The sequence below is a fragment of the Saccopteryx leptura genome, chromosome 4 (genome assembly GCF_036850995.1).
Source record: "Saccopteryx leptura isolate mSacLep1 chromosome 4, mSacLep1_pri_phased_curated, whole genome shotgun sequence".
NCBI lineage: Eukaryota > Metazoa > Chordata > Mammalia > Chiroptera > Emballonuridae > Saccopteryx > Saccopteryx leptura.
Genome location: NC_089506.1, coordinates 53,075,525 through 53,092,735, shown reverse-complemented (window position 1 = coordinate 53,092,735; position 17,211 = coordinate 53,075,525). Strand labels below are relative to the sequence as shown.

General features: G+C 35.5%; 1 protein-coding gene across 3 annotated transcripts in view; it reads right to left on the bottom strand.

The window, feature by feature from the left end:
• UGGT2 (UDP-glucose glycoprotein glucosyltransferase 2) overlaps positions 1 to 17,211 on the bottom strand; it is a 231,789-nt gene that overhangs the window by 142,982 nt on the left and 71,596 nt on the right. For all 3 annotated transcript variants that reach the window (XM_066380674.1, XM_066380675.1, XM_066380676.1), the window contains exons 8-11: positions 15,626 to 15,726; positions 11,169 to 11,268; positions 10,528 to 10,588; positions 3,952 to 4,043 (exon numbers count right to left, since the gene is read on the bottom strand). In XM_066380674.1, the coding sequence (XP_066236771.1) occupies positions 3,952 to 4,043; positions 10,528 to 10,588; positions 11,169 to 11,268; positions 15,626 to 15,726 (354 nt within the window). The remainder of the gene's footprint in view (positions 1 to 3,951; positions 4,044 to 10,527; positions 10,589 to 11,168; positions 11,269 to 15,625; positions 15,727 to 17,211) is intronic.

Below are 17,211 nucleotides of genomic sequence, written 5' to 3'. Positions count from 1 at the left end.
TGATGTGCCAGCATTTTAAAAAATCCTTTAAAATATATAGCTTTCTTAAAGCATTGGAAACAATTTACAATGGTATTTTTATTAATAGAGAAAAATATATAATTAAATTAAACTCATTAACAAATCAGGCAAGGAATTCTAATTAATTATCCAGATTAAAGTTATATTGGGGGTTGTTTTGTTTTTAGTTGTTAACAAAATCTTATTTAAAATATAAAACAACAAGGATTATATTCCTTCCCAAAGAAGCAAGAATATGCTCACTCCTGAACAAGTCAATAATGAAGGGAAAAATAGAATAGGTCACTTTTTGATACATCTACTACAGAAACAAGATTAAACATGATCTAAAATATAAAATTTTAGTACAGAGAAAGCCCTATTAAAACATGAAACTTCACATCTTTTTAGAATACATATTAAAATTTCTAGTTACATTTATAATTAGATAGCTCTTAAACAGGATAGAAAATATTACTGCTAAAAATAACAATATCGATAAATAACCCTATTGACTTCCCCTTTCAGATATGAATGGAATGAGAATAAAGCAATATATAGATTTTATAATACAGTTTTCAGAAAGAACTATCAAGATCCAAATTTAAAAAGCAGAGATCTAATATCTAAACTGTAAAGAAAACTGTTTCATAAGTGTTTGAAGTTGACCTGTATAATTTCTGCTCTGCACATCTGTATTCAGTGGTGGGATTCAGCCAGTTCATACTGGTTCAACAGAAACAATACTGAATTTTTTGTTGAGTTTGGCGATCCAGTTGTTAAAATCGCACTTGTAATCAGGGTTCTCTCTAAGGAGGGTGCCTGGGCAGCCGCCCAATGTGGAAATCACAAATGTACATTCCTTACACATTTTTTTTTTAACATTTATCTGTGCAACTATGTATTCTAAGTGCCCATAGTAATGTTCATTCCATCCATAGGTGAGAAAAAATTGTGAGGATGCCAATCAAGAAGCAATATGGAAATACCTTAACAGTTTTGTTTTTTTTCAGGTATTATTTAATATTTTTCATTAATATTTTAAAACTCTTGTGTACCTCTTTTATTGTTTTTATTTAGGTATTAAATGCATGAAATAATAAACTATCAGTATATCATTTATTTATACTTAAAACGGTCATTAGGGCAGAGAACTGATTGTTAAATTATTTGAATCCCACCACTGTCTGTATTCTAGATAGTTCTTCCCACTGCTTTGCAAAGTAAACTTTTTACCAAAATAATAATAATAATAATTAATAATAATAAAATCTATTAGGAAATGAGTGTAATGAAAAGAGTACTAGCTTGTTATCACAAACCACCAATCTAATAATAAGATTTAATCTGGGTTGCAACACTGTTTCATGTGTGGATTCCTAAAGCTCTTAATCCCTTATATCTAAATTTTCTAATAAAATAAAAATTTTGGAACGCACTGCCAGTGTTCTATTTTAAATATGTTATGATGCTTACTGATCATATACGTTTTATGTGATAGAATTTAAATATTCATTGTGGTTTTTATCATCTCTGCTATTTCAATCTCAATTTTCCAAGGAAAAAACATTTATAGAAAAATTAGATACAAGGTACAATGGACAAAGAATGAGATTTCAAATCTTGCTACTATTTGCTAGCTGTGTCCCTATCTTTGTGTGAGATCTCTCTGAGAGAACAGTCATGATCACTTTATAAGGTATTAGTAATTACATTAATTCACTACTGGGCATGCAGTTGCCCTCAACTAGCATTAGTTTCCTCCTTGTTCTTCCTAAATCATGAATTTTACATACTGATGAAAAAAACCCCCAGTTCATTAAATATGCTATATTTGTTTATCAGTAAAACTCCTGTATCTCTGAATTTCTAAATAATTTCTCATGCTTCTTTTTTAAATATGTAGTTACTCTCTTTAGATTTGCTTAGAACCCTTCACCAACTTCTACTGGTTCCGCATCTGGTCCTTGCCCATTTGAGTGATCTCAGTTTCCTCAGTCTCCTCACTGCACATTCTGGCCATACTAGACTTTCCATTTTCTCAAATATGCCATGTTTATAGAACTTGCACTCCTGCATTTGCCTGATTCATCCTTTAAGTCTTAGCTAAAATATCACTTCCATGGAGAAATCTGGTATCCACTGTCCCCATGTTCCATCAAGAACAAATTTAAATCTCTGTAGGTATAAACCCTTAAAGCACTGCACTTTACCTTTTATAAACCTTAGCATTGTACTTATCTAATATGTTATTCTACTAATAGACTGTCAATTTCACATAGGCAAGACTTCTACGTTGTTCACCATTATACCCCAAATATTAAGCAGTATATACAGAATAATAGATACTTACTAAACTAAATATTTCAATATTGAATTGATTTAAAAATATCAAGACACCTTTGTTATTTCTTTCTGGATGAGAGAAAGAAGGGCCAGGCCATGGGGTGTAGTACCAGTTTTCTACAACCCAAAAATGCAATGAGGGACAGGAGATAAGAAGTGCTTACCCCCAACTTCTTTTTCTTCTTTTTACCAGAAATGGACCTCTCTCTAGACCTAGGATGTGACTTCAATAATATAACATTTTCCTTCCTCTCCTCTTTCTTGTATCATTTTCTTCCATTCATCAAGTTCTTCACACTGATTTTATCTACATGTTCTGATCTTTTTCCGAGAACCTCTTTGATTGTTTATTTTGTACTAAAAATGTCAAAAGATATAAATACTCTCACATATCTTCTTTCCCTCTAAGGAAATTATAGTAGTGACAACTAGTGATCACTTCAATAAGGCACAAAAATGTATCATGCATGCTGCAAATCACAGAAGGGGGTTGTACTTTTTAAGTAACTTACAGCCTTTCTAAATTAAACATCAAAATGTTCCTGCCAATAAATTTCCCCATACATTGACACAGAAAACTTTCCCCAACCTACCTAGCATTTCACTCCTTTTTCTAAACCTGTTTTCTCTGTTCCTGAACACAGATGTACTTTTGCCCCTCTGAAGAGCACAGGCCTGGAGCTAAAACTCCTCCACTCTTTCAGCATGTGGTACTTATTCCTGTGTATCCTAGGTTATCGTTTCCCAATATTAGGTCCAAGGACTCAACTAAATAAAGAGAAAAGTCCCATTTGCACTACCTGCTCTTCTTCTCAGTCTTTTTTGTATTTTCCTATATATTTTTTAAACTGGTAAAAAACAAAGTACAATAAACATTTATTAATTAAAGTTCAATAAAATACATTCAATTGAACTAAAACTGAGTGTCTTAACTAAAGTATTATGTTTATAAAATTCATTTTATAGTCTCAATATTAATTTTTACTTGTATGCTTCTTTAAAAAAATAAAATAACTTCAATTGATTTCCCTTCTTTTGGCCCATGACTGATTTATGGCCAGTAGCCATGATGAATAAACGAATACCTAATTCTGCTCTAGAGCATTTCTGAAGAATTTTTTTGACCTAAGGAAATAGATAGCACCTTGAATTCTATTATTACAAATTTCCTTTCTGACAAATACCAATACTTTATATTCTCCCCATTAATTTCCTTCCTCTGAAGGAATATCTTACGTTCTTTCAGTTCCTTTCTGGAAGGCAGAATTCCCTGGTTGCTCAACCCAGTGCCAAAAAATTTCCCTGCTAAAGGATAAACCTTCTCTTCAATGAAAGGGCACTTCAAACCATGGCATAAGTATAAGTCTATAATTCAGAAACTTCAGTTTTCTCATCTAAACAAATGTTTCCAAGGTCTCTCCCAGTTCAGACATTCTATGACATGTAAGAGAGTACTCTACAAAAATAACAGAGCTGTTTTATGCAATCAACATGCATTTGCTCTACCTTTAAAATGATTATTTGAATTTTGACAAAGAATAAATTCAGAACAATATTGACCTTTATATAAATAGTAGTTAGCTATATAAATAATTCAAAACTTACCTAAAAGGATCATGAGCAGTCATATCAACACGAAGTCCATTTATATATAGACAGGCATCACCCGGCTGAATTTCAAATCTATGGAAAAGATCCTTGAAATAGGGCAGAATAATAGTTAACCAAGTCATATAATAATAGCAATCTAAGTGAAGAGTCTGCAAACTTTTGTATAGAGTCAGTTAGGAAATATATAGGTTTTTTTAGTCATATGATCTCTGATACAACCATTCAGTTCTGCCCTTATAGCATGAACGTAGCCAAAGACAATATATAAACAAATGGGCATGACAATGTTCCAGTAAAGCTTTTATTTATAAAAACAGGTGGTAGGCCAGATTTCAGTTACAGGTGGGTAGCAGTGTGACCACTGATCTAGTGATAGATATCTAATGACAGGCTAGAAACACAAATACTTGAATATTTTTATTCTGTAAATTGTTATATTAAGGTTCTAATGCCATAAAAATCATTTACCTCCTCATTTTATATTGTGTGTGTGTGTGTGTGTGTATGTATGCTCACACACTTAGAATTTAATAGTTGACACATTCTTATTCTTCAATATCCCAAGACTCAAAACTTTGGTGTATGTGTAAATATTTGGAGATCATTCTAAATTCATAAAGTATTCCATTAAAGCAGTGTTTTAATGTTCATTGTCTTTTCATTCAGTAAATATTTCTCAAGGGCCTACTGTGTGCTAGAAATAACTCGAGGCACTAGGGCAGTAATAAAAATTAAAAAGGTAATGACCTTGCCAGTACAGTATAGATATTAAGATCATGGTAGGGAGTAAGATCTAGTTTAAATCTTAGTAGTAGTAAAATCTTGGCAAATTTACTTAGCTTGTATGTCTCAGTTTTCTCATCTGTAAAAAGGAATACTTACATCTATCTCACTGGTTTGTTGTAAAATTTAATCATAATATATACCTTGTCTAGTCACATATGCAGTACTTGCAAATAAAGCCTTTATTATTACTATTATCAGTATAGATAAACTGGTTTAGGAGAAAAAAAATACAGAAAAAGCTTTTGACAAGATATAACATTCATTTATAATTAAAACACTCAATAAAATGGGTGTAGAAGGAAAGTACCTCAACATAAAGGCTATATATCATGCTCAAGGGTAGAAAATGGAAAGTTTTTCCTCTAAGATTAGGAGCTAAACAAGGATATGCACTCTTACATTTGTTATTCAGTGTAGTTCTTATAGTCCTAGCCAGAACAATCAGCCAAGAAAAAGAAACAGCATGCAAATTGGAAATGAAGAAGTAAAACTCTCATTTTTGCAGATGACATAATGCTTTATATAGAAAACCCTGATCACTTCAAAAAGAAGCTATTAGAAACAATAAACAAATAGAGTAAAGTTACAGGATATAAAATCAATGTTCAAAAATCCATTGTATTCCTATATACTAACAATAAAATTTAGAAAAAAAATTCCTTTTGCAATTACCACACAAAGAATATAATACTTAGGAATAAACCTAACAAAAGATGTGAAGACCCTGTACACTGAAAACTAAAGAACATTATAAAAAGAGATTAAAAATGGCCCTGGCTGGTTGACTTAGTCATAGAGCTTCAGCCAGCATGTGTCCCTATCAGGGCACACAGGAGAAGCAACCATCAGCTTCTCCACCCCTCCCTCCTCTCTCTCTCTCTCTCTCTCTCTCTCTCTCTCTCTCTCTCTGTCTCTCTCTCTCTCTCTGTCTCCCTCTCTCTCTTCCCCTCCCACAGCCATGGCTCTATTGGTGCAAGCATATCAGCCCCAGGCGTTAAGGATGGCTCCTTGGAGCCTCTGCCTCAGGCACTAAACATAGCTCAGTTACGAACATTGCCCCAGATGGACAGCGCATTGGCCTAAGTCGGGGGTTGCCTGCTGGATCCTGTTTGGTGTACATGTGGGTGTCTGTCTCTCTATCGCCTATCCTTTCACTTGGAATAGATGAAAAAAATTTTTTTAAATGATTGAAAAAAATCACAAAGGAATATTCTGTGTTCATGAATTGAAGGAATCGACATAGTTAAAATGGCCATATTACCCAAAGCAACATAAAAATGTAATGTAATCCCCTTCAAAATCCCAATGACATTAAAAAAAAAAGAAACAGAACAAAGTATCATCAGATTTGTATGGAACCCTAAAAGACCCAGAATAGCCAAAGTAATCCTGAAATAAAAAAGCATGAAGACAAGGGTTTCACATGTCCTGACTTCGAATTATACTACAAAATGACAATAATCAAAACAGCATGGTATTGGCAGAAAAACAGACACATAGACCAAGAAGACAAACAAATAGTCAACAGATATATAAAATGATGCTCAACTTCACTAGCTATTAGGGAAATGCAAATCAAAACTACAATGAGTTATTACATCAAACCTATTAAAATAACTATTATCAACAAGACAAATAATAACAAGTGTTGGAGAGGTTGTGAAGAAAAGAATCCTCATTCACTGCTGGTGGGAATGTAAACTGGTACAGCCACTATGAAAAACTGTATGGAGGTTCCTCAGAAAACGAAGAATAGGGTTACCATATGACCCTGTAATCCCTCTTCTAGGTATCTACCATAAAAACTTGAAAACTTTTATTTGCAAAGATATATGCATTCCTATAGTCACTGCAGCATTCATTATTCATAGTGGCCAAAACATGGAAACAACCAACGTGTCCTTTGATAGAGGGCTGGATAAAGATGTGGTACATATACAGTATGAAATACTACTCAGCCATAAAAAGTTGAAATACTGCAACTATATAAATGAACCTTGAGAATATCATGCTAAGTGAAATAAGTCAGTCAGAGAAAGCCAAGAACCATATGATGTCACTCATATGTGGGATATAACACTGAAGGCAACAAATGAACAAATAAGATGAATACACAAAAACTCCTTGACACAGACAACAGTATGGTGGTTACTAGAGGGAAGGGGGTTGGGAGTATTAAGGTAAAAGAGGTCAAATATATGGTGATGGAAGAAAATAAGACTTTGAGAGGTGGGCATACAATGTAATATACAGATGATATATTATAGAATTGTACACTTTAAACCAGGGGTCCCCAAACTTTTTACACAGGGGGCCAGTTCACTGTCCCTCAGACTGTTGGAGGGCCGGACTATAAAAAAACTATGAACAAATTCCTATGCACACTGCACATATCTTATTTTAAAGTAAAAAAACAAAACGGGAACAAATACAATATTTAAAATAAAGAACAAGTAAATTTAAATCAACAAACTGACCAGTATTTCAATGGGAACTATAAGCCTGCTTTTGGCTAATGAGATGGTCAATGTGCGCCTCTCACTGACCACCAATGAAAGAAGTGCCCCTCCCGGAAGTGTGGCAGGGGGCCGGATAAATGGCCTCAGGGGGCCACATGCGGCCCGCGGGCCGTAGTTTGGGGACCCCTGCTTTAAACTATATAATTTTATTAACCAGTATCACCCAACTTATTTAAAAAAGCATCATGTTTGAGTTTACCAATCCTCAATTACTGTGTTACAACCTCTATCCAATCCCAAACAATTCCTCACCTTGAAAGACCAACTTAAACCACTTGAACAGAGACCTCTCTAGCCACCCTATATATACCTTACCCTAATGTCCTTTTGAGACACTAACATGATTCTATCAAGGTGCTGGTTTCTCTATTGAACAAGCTTATTAAACTCAGCTTTGCTTGATTAGCAAGTTTCCCTGTGATTTTTGTGGGAAGCTAGCAGTTTACACCAGACTCTCCCTATTCACCTGGTTTTATTTAAATACACCTCACTAGCATTTGTATGCTATTCTTCTAACAAGAGCAGTCAATGAAGAATATTTAGAAGTGACTAGATCAAATTTTTAAATTTCCACACATATTTTAGTTTTCCAGTTACCTGGCAAGGTGTTTAATACTTAAACAAATTCAAAATGCTTATTAAGTTGTTCTGAAATGACCTATAGATCAAGGCATAAATTCTGGTTCTGTATTGTACCAATTCTGTGAACCAGAAGAAACCACTGGATCTCAGTTTATATATTGGGATGCTAATAAGTGCTACAACAGATCTTACATTGCTAAATATAGAATGTATTATAAATAACACTTGAACTCAAAAGCTTTCAATTCAACAAGTATTTCTGAGGGAATACTCTGTGCCAGGTACTGTGCTCATCCATACCCCCAGATTCAGAGTTTCCTGATTGACTTTCTACTAACTTTGACTTTCACTTCACTTCAGTGACTGGTTTTGACTGTCACGACTGTGTAATCTACCTCTAAAATTATCACATTTGGTGATTTGGATCTTTAGTACTTCTAATTATCCCTTTTATTTCCACAACATTTCCTCTTTAACCTTAGAAAATCCTCCAGCCTTTGGACCCAAAATCACCCCATAAAACAAAGCTCTGATGACCAGTAACAAACACTTTGGATGTTAAATAAGAAAATAAGCATTGGACTGTGTGAAGCCACAGATAGTCTGGCATTCCTTTCTTCTTTCCCTCTTTTCTTTCCCATTTTTCTCCCATTCTTTTTTTTTTTTTTTTTTTTTTTGTATTTTTCTGAAGTTGGAAACGGGGAAGCAGTCAGACAGACTCCCGCATGCACTCGACTGGGATCCACCCGGCATGCCCTCTAGTGGGCAATGCTCTGCCCATCTGGGGTGTTGCTTTGTTGCAACCAGAGCCATTCTAGCGCCTGAGGCAGAGGCCATGGAGCCATCCTCAGCGCCCGGGCCAACTTTGCTCCAATGGAGCCTTGGCTGCGGGAGGGGAAGAGAGAGACAGAGAGGAAGGAGAGGGGGAGGGGTGGAGAAGCAGATGGGCGCTTCTCCTGTATGCCCTGGCCAGGAATCAAACCCAGGACTCCTGCACGCCAGGCCAACGCTCTACCGCTTAGCCAACCGGCCAGGGCCTTTTTCTCCCATTCTTATTGCAGGTGGCATTATTCAAACAAATATGGTAACTTGTATAAGAAAACAATCCATTCTGCCTGAAGAATGGTAAGAGCAATTAAGAAAATTACAGAAAGGAGTAATACCACAACTCAGTTTTTTTTTAATTAATTTTAATAGGGTGACATTGATAAATCAGGGTACATATGTTCAGAGAAAACATCTCCAGGTTATTTTGACATTTGATTATGCTGCATTCCCATCACCCAAAGTCCAATTGTCTTCCCTCACCTTCTAACTGGTTTTCTTTGTGCCCCTCCCCTCCCACAACCCCTCCGTCTCCTCCCCCCCACCTGGATTAAAAAGCTTTGGCACAACTCAGTTTTAAAATATAAGAATTTGTTAAGTGATCATAAAGAACACCCCAGGTAGAAATTATGTGTTATGGTTCCTAATACCCACACCAAATGAATGAAGTGTCTACTTATCAATGTAGTTGTCAACATTCCAACAGCGGACATTTACTGACAGTTTACTCTGTTTCTGTGGTTTCAGTGTGACAGGCACTACTGGCTATCTAATCTAGCACCATTCCTAACCTACTTCTCCTCTACTTGCCTCAATTACTAGAAAAGTAAACACTGACTTTTCTACCCACCCTTGCAGCTAGGGATAGCCATATTACAAAATTTTGGCCAATGAAATGAAAGTCAAAGCTGACTGAAATGTTCCAGGAAGGCTTTAGTGAGGATGAACATGGTCGTTACCATATTCCTGCCTCCTTCTGCTTTGCATTCACATAAGAAGTTGTTAGCTGTGACAGTAATTCTGTGATCATAAAAGGAAAAAAAATCCATGCCTGCAGCCACCTATTTTAACACTTCTTTTTAGGTGAAAAAAATAAACTACTCTGTGGGACCCTATGCATCTGGTATTGTATCATACTACTTAAAGCCAAACTAGCCCTGTGTAATAAAGCCAGGAGATACTCTAAGCACTACACAAGTATCAACACAATTAGCATCATTTGGGGTCTAAAGTTAAGTAACCATTTGGCAGAATCTTACCAAACCACCAATTGTGTCCTATATGTGGTAAGATTCTAGTAATCTTCCAATGGTCTAAACTTGATTTGGTCCTCAAATTTTTAAGCAAAACTAATTATGAGAAATAATAATTAACTCATAGCTTTTATTTTTTATCTTGTGAAGAAAATCACACTACATGGGCGAAAGTTTTGGGGTACAGGGTAAATGAGGAGGTAAGTAGAATACATGTCAGAAAAGACTGGCTAGAATCACTGACTGTATGTAGACAGTATAAAAATAGAAAAGCTTAAATTGTTTCTTTTTTTATTTTTAAAAATTTATTCATTTTAGAGCGGGGGTGAGAGAGAGAGAGAGAAAGAGAGAGAGAGAAGGGGGGAAGAGCAGGAAGCATCAACTCCCATATGTGCCTTGACCAGGCAAGACAGAGGTGTCAAACCAGCGACCCAAGTGTTCCAGGTTGATGTTTTACCCACTGCTCCATCACAGGTCAGACCGAATTGTTTCAATAATCAAAAAGTACAAATGAATGTTTTCATTTTTGTATGAAAATTAAACAGCCAAAGTCTGAAAGAGTGATGAATATAGTAAATTTTTTTAAAAAAGGCATTCAAACAAACCTGTTGATTTTTTTGTATTTCCTTCTTCATATGTTGATTTACAGCAATTCTGGTCAGAGATCTGGGAAAATAAATATTGATATAACTCATTACTCCTTAAATGTTTAGGACTAATCTATAATTCAAGATAATATAATACCTTGTGTAAGAAATGAACAACTCCGCAGGCTTCAGAACATTTCTGTATAGCCCATTTGACAAATGGTATTATGGCTTTCATTTGACAAGGGTATTTAATTCAGATAGGACAGACACTGTCAATCAAAGTTCATGTACACTATCTATGGGCATTAAGTATTGTCAGACCTTGCTTACTACTAGATATTTACTTTTCAAAAGTACTTGATTAGTGTTTGCTTTGGCAGCATATACAAAATACTTTATTAAAAATGCTATTTTGTGTTGTTTTTCCCATACAGATAAATTTGCATGAAATATCATCATATGTGTTTATGCCAACAGGTAATTTTCAGAATATATGTCCACAAACAACATACGTACTGAGGAAAGGCTAAGTTTATAAACACTATATGTACTAGAATTAATTGACATCATTCTGTTAAGTGAAATCAGTTATTTTCGTAAAATTTATTTAACGGAAAGAATTCTGGCTATAATCAAATTAATAAACTTTACTATACCTGGATTTTATGGGGAAGTTTTGAGAAATGTCTTTCATTAATTTTAAGGCATCATAAACTGGAGTGGCCATTATTTGAGAAGCTGCTTGAAAACTAAGATCTGGAAGGGGAAAAAAATCATTAAAACTCTAGCATAATGCCATACCTTTATAGACATTTCCATATAATTTAAGTAATTCACTCAACCCTTCTCACCATATATTCATGTTTGAATTTTATTTTATTTTATTTTTTTAGAAAGAGAGGGAGGTGAGAGAGAAAAAGAGAGACAGAAACACTGATTTGCTGTTCCACTGATCTGATCTACACATTCATTGGTTGAACCTTGTATGAGTCCTGACCAGGGATCAAACCCACAACTGTGATGTGCTATTCTATAGGCATTTATAAGCAACATAATTTTTAACTGGTATGTACACATTTAGGAATATATGCTTTTTTAGTGAGAAAACTTAAGAGCATTACTTATGTAATTGATTTGTTGTAACAACTTTTAGAAGAGTATTTCTTTTGAGGAAAGTGTATGATCAATGATGTTGCCTGACAGCATTTGGCTGAACAATGTTATACTAAAAATAGTACAAAATGGTGATAAAGAAAGAATTTGGGCTCTAACATGAGACAAATTTGCTTATTTTAGGTACCCTTGATTGGTGCTTTATCACATTTGTAACCTATTCTATGGGTCTATTTCTTGAAATTTCCTCATATTGGATAGTGGAACACCTATATTACATAAATTTTTAAGTTAGGGTAATGCATACAAAGAGCCTACTACCATGCCAGACATGGTAGTATTGGCTAATATTTTTATCATCATCAATCACCATCATTAATTATTATGATCATGGAAACTATATGTTACTCAGGTTTGATAGCCCAATTAGTCTTTTAAAACTTTTTATAACATGAAGCCCTAGCCGATTGGCTCAGTGGTAGAGTGTCAGCCCAGCATGTGGAAGTCCCGAGTTTGATTCCCAGCCAGGGCACACAGGAGAAGCGACCATCTGCTTCTCCCCCCTACCCCCTCTCCCTTCTTTCTATCTCTCTCTTCCCCTCCTGCAGCTAAGGTGCCACTGGAGCAAGTTGGCTCGGGCACTGAGGACGGCTCCATAGCCTCACCTCAGGCACTAAATGGCTCCCGTTGCAATGAAGCAATAGCCCCAGATGGGCAGAGCATCGCCCCACAGTGGGCTTGCCAGGTGGATCCCAGTCAAGTGCATGCAAGAGTGTGTCTCTGCCTCCTAGCTACTCACTTAAGAAAAATAAAAAAATAAAAAAATAAATAAACTTTTTATAACATGAATGTAGTTCTCCTTCACATGACCAATTTTCTGCATACAATTTACTTGAAAGTCCCTGAAAATTCACTTATGAAATCAGATAAACTGCAAATAACAAGAAATAAAATATTATCAGATTCGATTAACATCTTTTTTGTCTAAAATGTTCCATACCTAGATGGTTCATAAACTGCTATTTAACTTCTACACCTTGACTCTGAAATCCAAATCCCGATATTTAATGCCTTCTCGCCTTTGCCACTTGGATACTTCAAAAGCAGCATGTTTAGTAAATTAATGGTATTCCCACCTCATTTTTGCCTCTATGGTCCTCTTTAGTCTTCTCTTTTCAGTAAATATCCACCATTGTTCCTCCAGCTGGGAAAACCTTGAATCAAACCATTGTTCTTGATATCTCCTTTTCCCTCACATCCCATATCCAATTGCTCACAAATACCTTTGATATTTTCTCTAAATAACCCATCCTCAAATTTATTCCAAGCCCTCCTGAAACCTCAAGTCAGTCACCACTTCTGTAGGAAGACTTCCCTTTCTGTTCCCCCTTCCCTTCCCTACTATACCAGATGTTCCTAGCACACACCCTACTTAACCTATGTATCTTTATTTTTGCAGCACCTAATATGGTAATTTTTATATTGTTTTAAAAATTATTTATGTTTATCTAAGATCCTTTAAGAAACATGATATCTGTTTTAACTTATCATTCTATTTTCAAAATTTAGTGTTTTTCAAACTGTCAGCTGGAATCCATGAGTTAATACGTAGTGAAATCAGATTAAATAGTGTGATACTTTTTTTCTAATGAAATAGGTTAAAGTATAAGAAGTTCTGTCAGAGTTAATAAAATGTAGTAAACATACCTACTGTATGCTGAAGCTTTTTTTTTTTTTTAGTTTTGAGCATATTTATGTATTCATACATTATACACTGTGTAATGGGTGCTGATGTAAAATATATTTCCTACTATGTAGGTCTTAGCCCAAGTTATAACACCATGGATGTAGGGACATGACTGACACCTAGTAGACACACAAATTTTGTTAAATCAATCAAAAAAAGGAAGAAAAAGAAAAGATATTACTTTCTTTTTCTTGAAAATTTGTTTCTTCTCGTTTCCATAGTGAACTCTGCCATTTCTCATCATTGCACTATTCTTCTTCATGGGCTCTGCTGCCCACCCACACCTGACACCACAGCACCCTCCCTTGTACACTGATTGCCCTGCCCACCCACACCTGACACCACAGCACCCTCCCTTGTACACTGATTGCCCTGCCCACCCACACCTGAGCACCACAGCACCCTCCCCTGTACACTGATTGCCCTGCCCACCCACACCTGACACCACAGCACCCTCCCTTGTACACTGATTGCCCTGCCCACCCACACCTGAGCACCACAGCACCCTCCCTTGTACACTGATCTGTTCACTCTACACTCAAGAGTTAGCACCTTCTCCTTTTAAAAAACTTTATGCTATGATTTTCAACATTTTAAATCATCTTTTTTTAGCTTAAGGACTTTATACTCACCTTACTACTGGCCCTTATCATCTGGGTGTGTCACAGTCACTTTAAGTCAATCATTTTAATGCCAGTATCATTATCTCTGGGCCCCCAAACCTGCTTACACACTTTATATTCTCTGTACTCAGGATCAAAGCTAGGATTCTTTTTTTTTTTAATTAATTTATTTTTTAATTTTTATTTATTTATTTATTTATTTATTTTTCTGAAGTTGGAAACGGGGAGACACAGTCAGACAGACTCCCACATGCGCCCGACCGGGATCCACCCGGCACGCCCACCAGGGGGCGATGCTCTGCCCCTCCGGGGCGTCGCTCTGTTGCGACCAGAGCCACTCGAGCACCTGGGGCAGAGGCCAAGGAGCCATCCCCAGCGCCCGGGCCATCTTTGCTCCAATGGAGCCTCGGCTGCGGGAGGGGAAGAGAGAGACAGAGAGGAAGGAGAGGGGGAGGGGTGGAGAAGCAGATGGGCGCTTCTCCTGTATGCCCTGGCCGGGAATCGAACCCGGTACTTCCACATGCCAGGCCGACGCTCTACCACTGAGCCAACTGGCCAGGGCCAAAGCTAGGATTCTTAAAGCCATCTTTGACTCTTTTACCTCCTAGATATTTGCCAAATCCAGCCTTCCTTTCTAATCCTCTACTGTAGTCATACTTCAACTTCTCATTACACTATTTCAATGACGTCTTAATCAGATTTCCTGTTTCTAGTCCATTCAAATCTATCTTACAAAGACACTAGGAAGGTTAATTAAAACTAAGCTGACTATACATGTTCTCTGTTTACAAGCCTTCAAAGCTCTTTATCACTTATAATTTTTCAAATTATGAATCCCCTGGAAAACATTCTGAAGGAGAAGAAAGTAGATTGGTGCTTGCCTACAGTTGGAGGAGTTGGGAAAAATGGGAGTGACTTTTCATGTGTACTATTACTTCCTTTTGGGGGTGATGAAAACACTCTAAAATTGACTATGGTGAAAGTTAAAGAATTCTGAAAATGTGCTAAAACTCACTGAATAGTACACTTCAACTGGGTAAACCGTATAGTATGTCAGTTATATATCAGTAAATTGTTCTATTTTAAAAAGCTGATGAGAGATGTGATAAAAGTTACGGGTCACAGAGAAAAATATGTCCCCATGACCTACTTAAAATTAAAAAAAATTAAAAAGAAAATTACAAACTGACAAGGACTTATAATTCAATCCAAAATAAATTTTGGCCACAAAATATTGGCTTATATCAGCACAGAAGCTGTTCTAAGTTAACATTGATACATACAATGGTCACTCTATTAAGATCAAAATTTTAAATAGAAGAAAACTAAAATTTAGTTCTGATTTCTCCTAATGTACAAGTTAGAATTTTTAATCAATGTTACAGATTCCCTAAAATGTGATTTAACTGTACTTTATATAATTTTGTCTTACAAACATAAAAATATGATTTGCTCAATAAACTTTTAATTAAATATTTCCACAAGAAGTCATGTAACAATTTATATTATTTATACCATAGTAACTGTTACTTTCTAGAATATAAATTATATCATGTTATATAAAAGCTTATTTCATAAAACAGAGGTAAGTTACCAAATTGCCGTTTTAAAGCAGATCAAAATACTATACCTTGTAGTTCCCAGACTTTCAAAGGCATCATTTCCTTGTTACTCTCAATCAGGTATTTTTGGAATGCTGTCAGATTATCTCTAAGATGTGAGTATCTTTCTCTGCATTAGAATATTAAGTAATGTTAATTATCATCATCTACCATAAATCATTATATAAGCCATATATTTTTTAAATTCAATCTTCCAAATAATTAGACACAAACTAATTGTTCATCATTAAGAGAATAAATCATGATGCAATTATACCTACAGAACTTAATATAAATAAGGAGAAAGATATATGTCTATTTTTTTTTCCATTATATAACACAAAACAAAATCTGGAGAGATATTGTCTCACAATGTATGCGGGTTAAAATTTTTGAAATTCAGTTCCTCAATAATTTTCTAAAATTCACATCACTTTTTGACAAGCTCCCAGCATGCTGGTGTCTGCAGCAGTGACTGACTCTGGGCATCTCATAAAAACATGTACCCCCAGGAGGCAGACAGGAGTGAAAAATCAGACCTTGAAGACGACCTTGAGCAGTAGGATATAAATAACTCTGATGTCACTACCATTCCAATAATGGAACATGAAGCATAAATGGGTTAGCATATTAACATTACCTATAGGGATCCAAGGGTGAGGGCAGAATTATTAGTTTTTATGTTATACACTTTTCATTTTAACATTTTATTTATAAGTTAAAAGTATTGCATTTATAATTTAAAATGAAAGCTATTTCTATAAGATAATAATGCTTCCTATATAATCTTAGAGTTTATTCTATTTCTGAAAAGTTCCATGTTTGAAATGTATAAAAAAGTAAGATAATTTTGCCTAATAATAAATACATCTAGGTTATCTTTCAGAGACTGCCAAATAATAATGTAGTAAAAGAATATTTGACTATATACACAATCTAAAGTATAATCTTTTATTGCTCACAAAATTAAGACATAATGCCAATTCAGATTTAAAGTTTTTAAAATAAAAACCTTTAACTACCATCCTAACTCATAAAATATATATTTCCAGCAATAAAGAGAAATGGTTTTGAAAAGTGAAATGAGGCCCTGACTGGTTGGCTCAGTGGTAGAATGTCGGCCCAGTGTATGGATATCCCAGGTTTGATTCCTGGTCAGGGCACACAGGAGAAGTGATCATCTGCTTCTCCACCTCTCCCACTTCTCTCTCTCTTTTCCTCCCACAGCCATAGCTCAATTGGTTCAAGCAAATTGGCTTCAGGTGCTAAGGATGACTCCATGGCCTTGCCTCAGGCCCCAAAACAGCTCGGTTGCTGAGCAACAGAGCAGTGGCCCCAGATAGGCAGAAAATGCTGGATCCCGGTCCAGGCACATGCAGGAGTCTGTCGCTCTGTCTCCCTGCCTCTCACTTAATAAAAAAAAGTGAAATGAAAAATATATAAAACATATATACAGAAATGCATTATCTTACAGATAACAATAGATAAACATACAACAGTGTCAATATCTTATAATTTGCTTGTAATGTGGAACCACATTTTGAAAATGAATCAAGACTATGACTGTTGACATAATAAAAAAGCAATAAAACTTCAGAAGTGTTTACCAAAAATT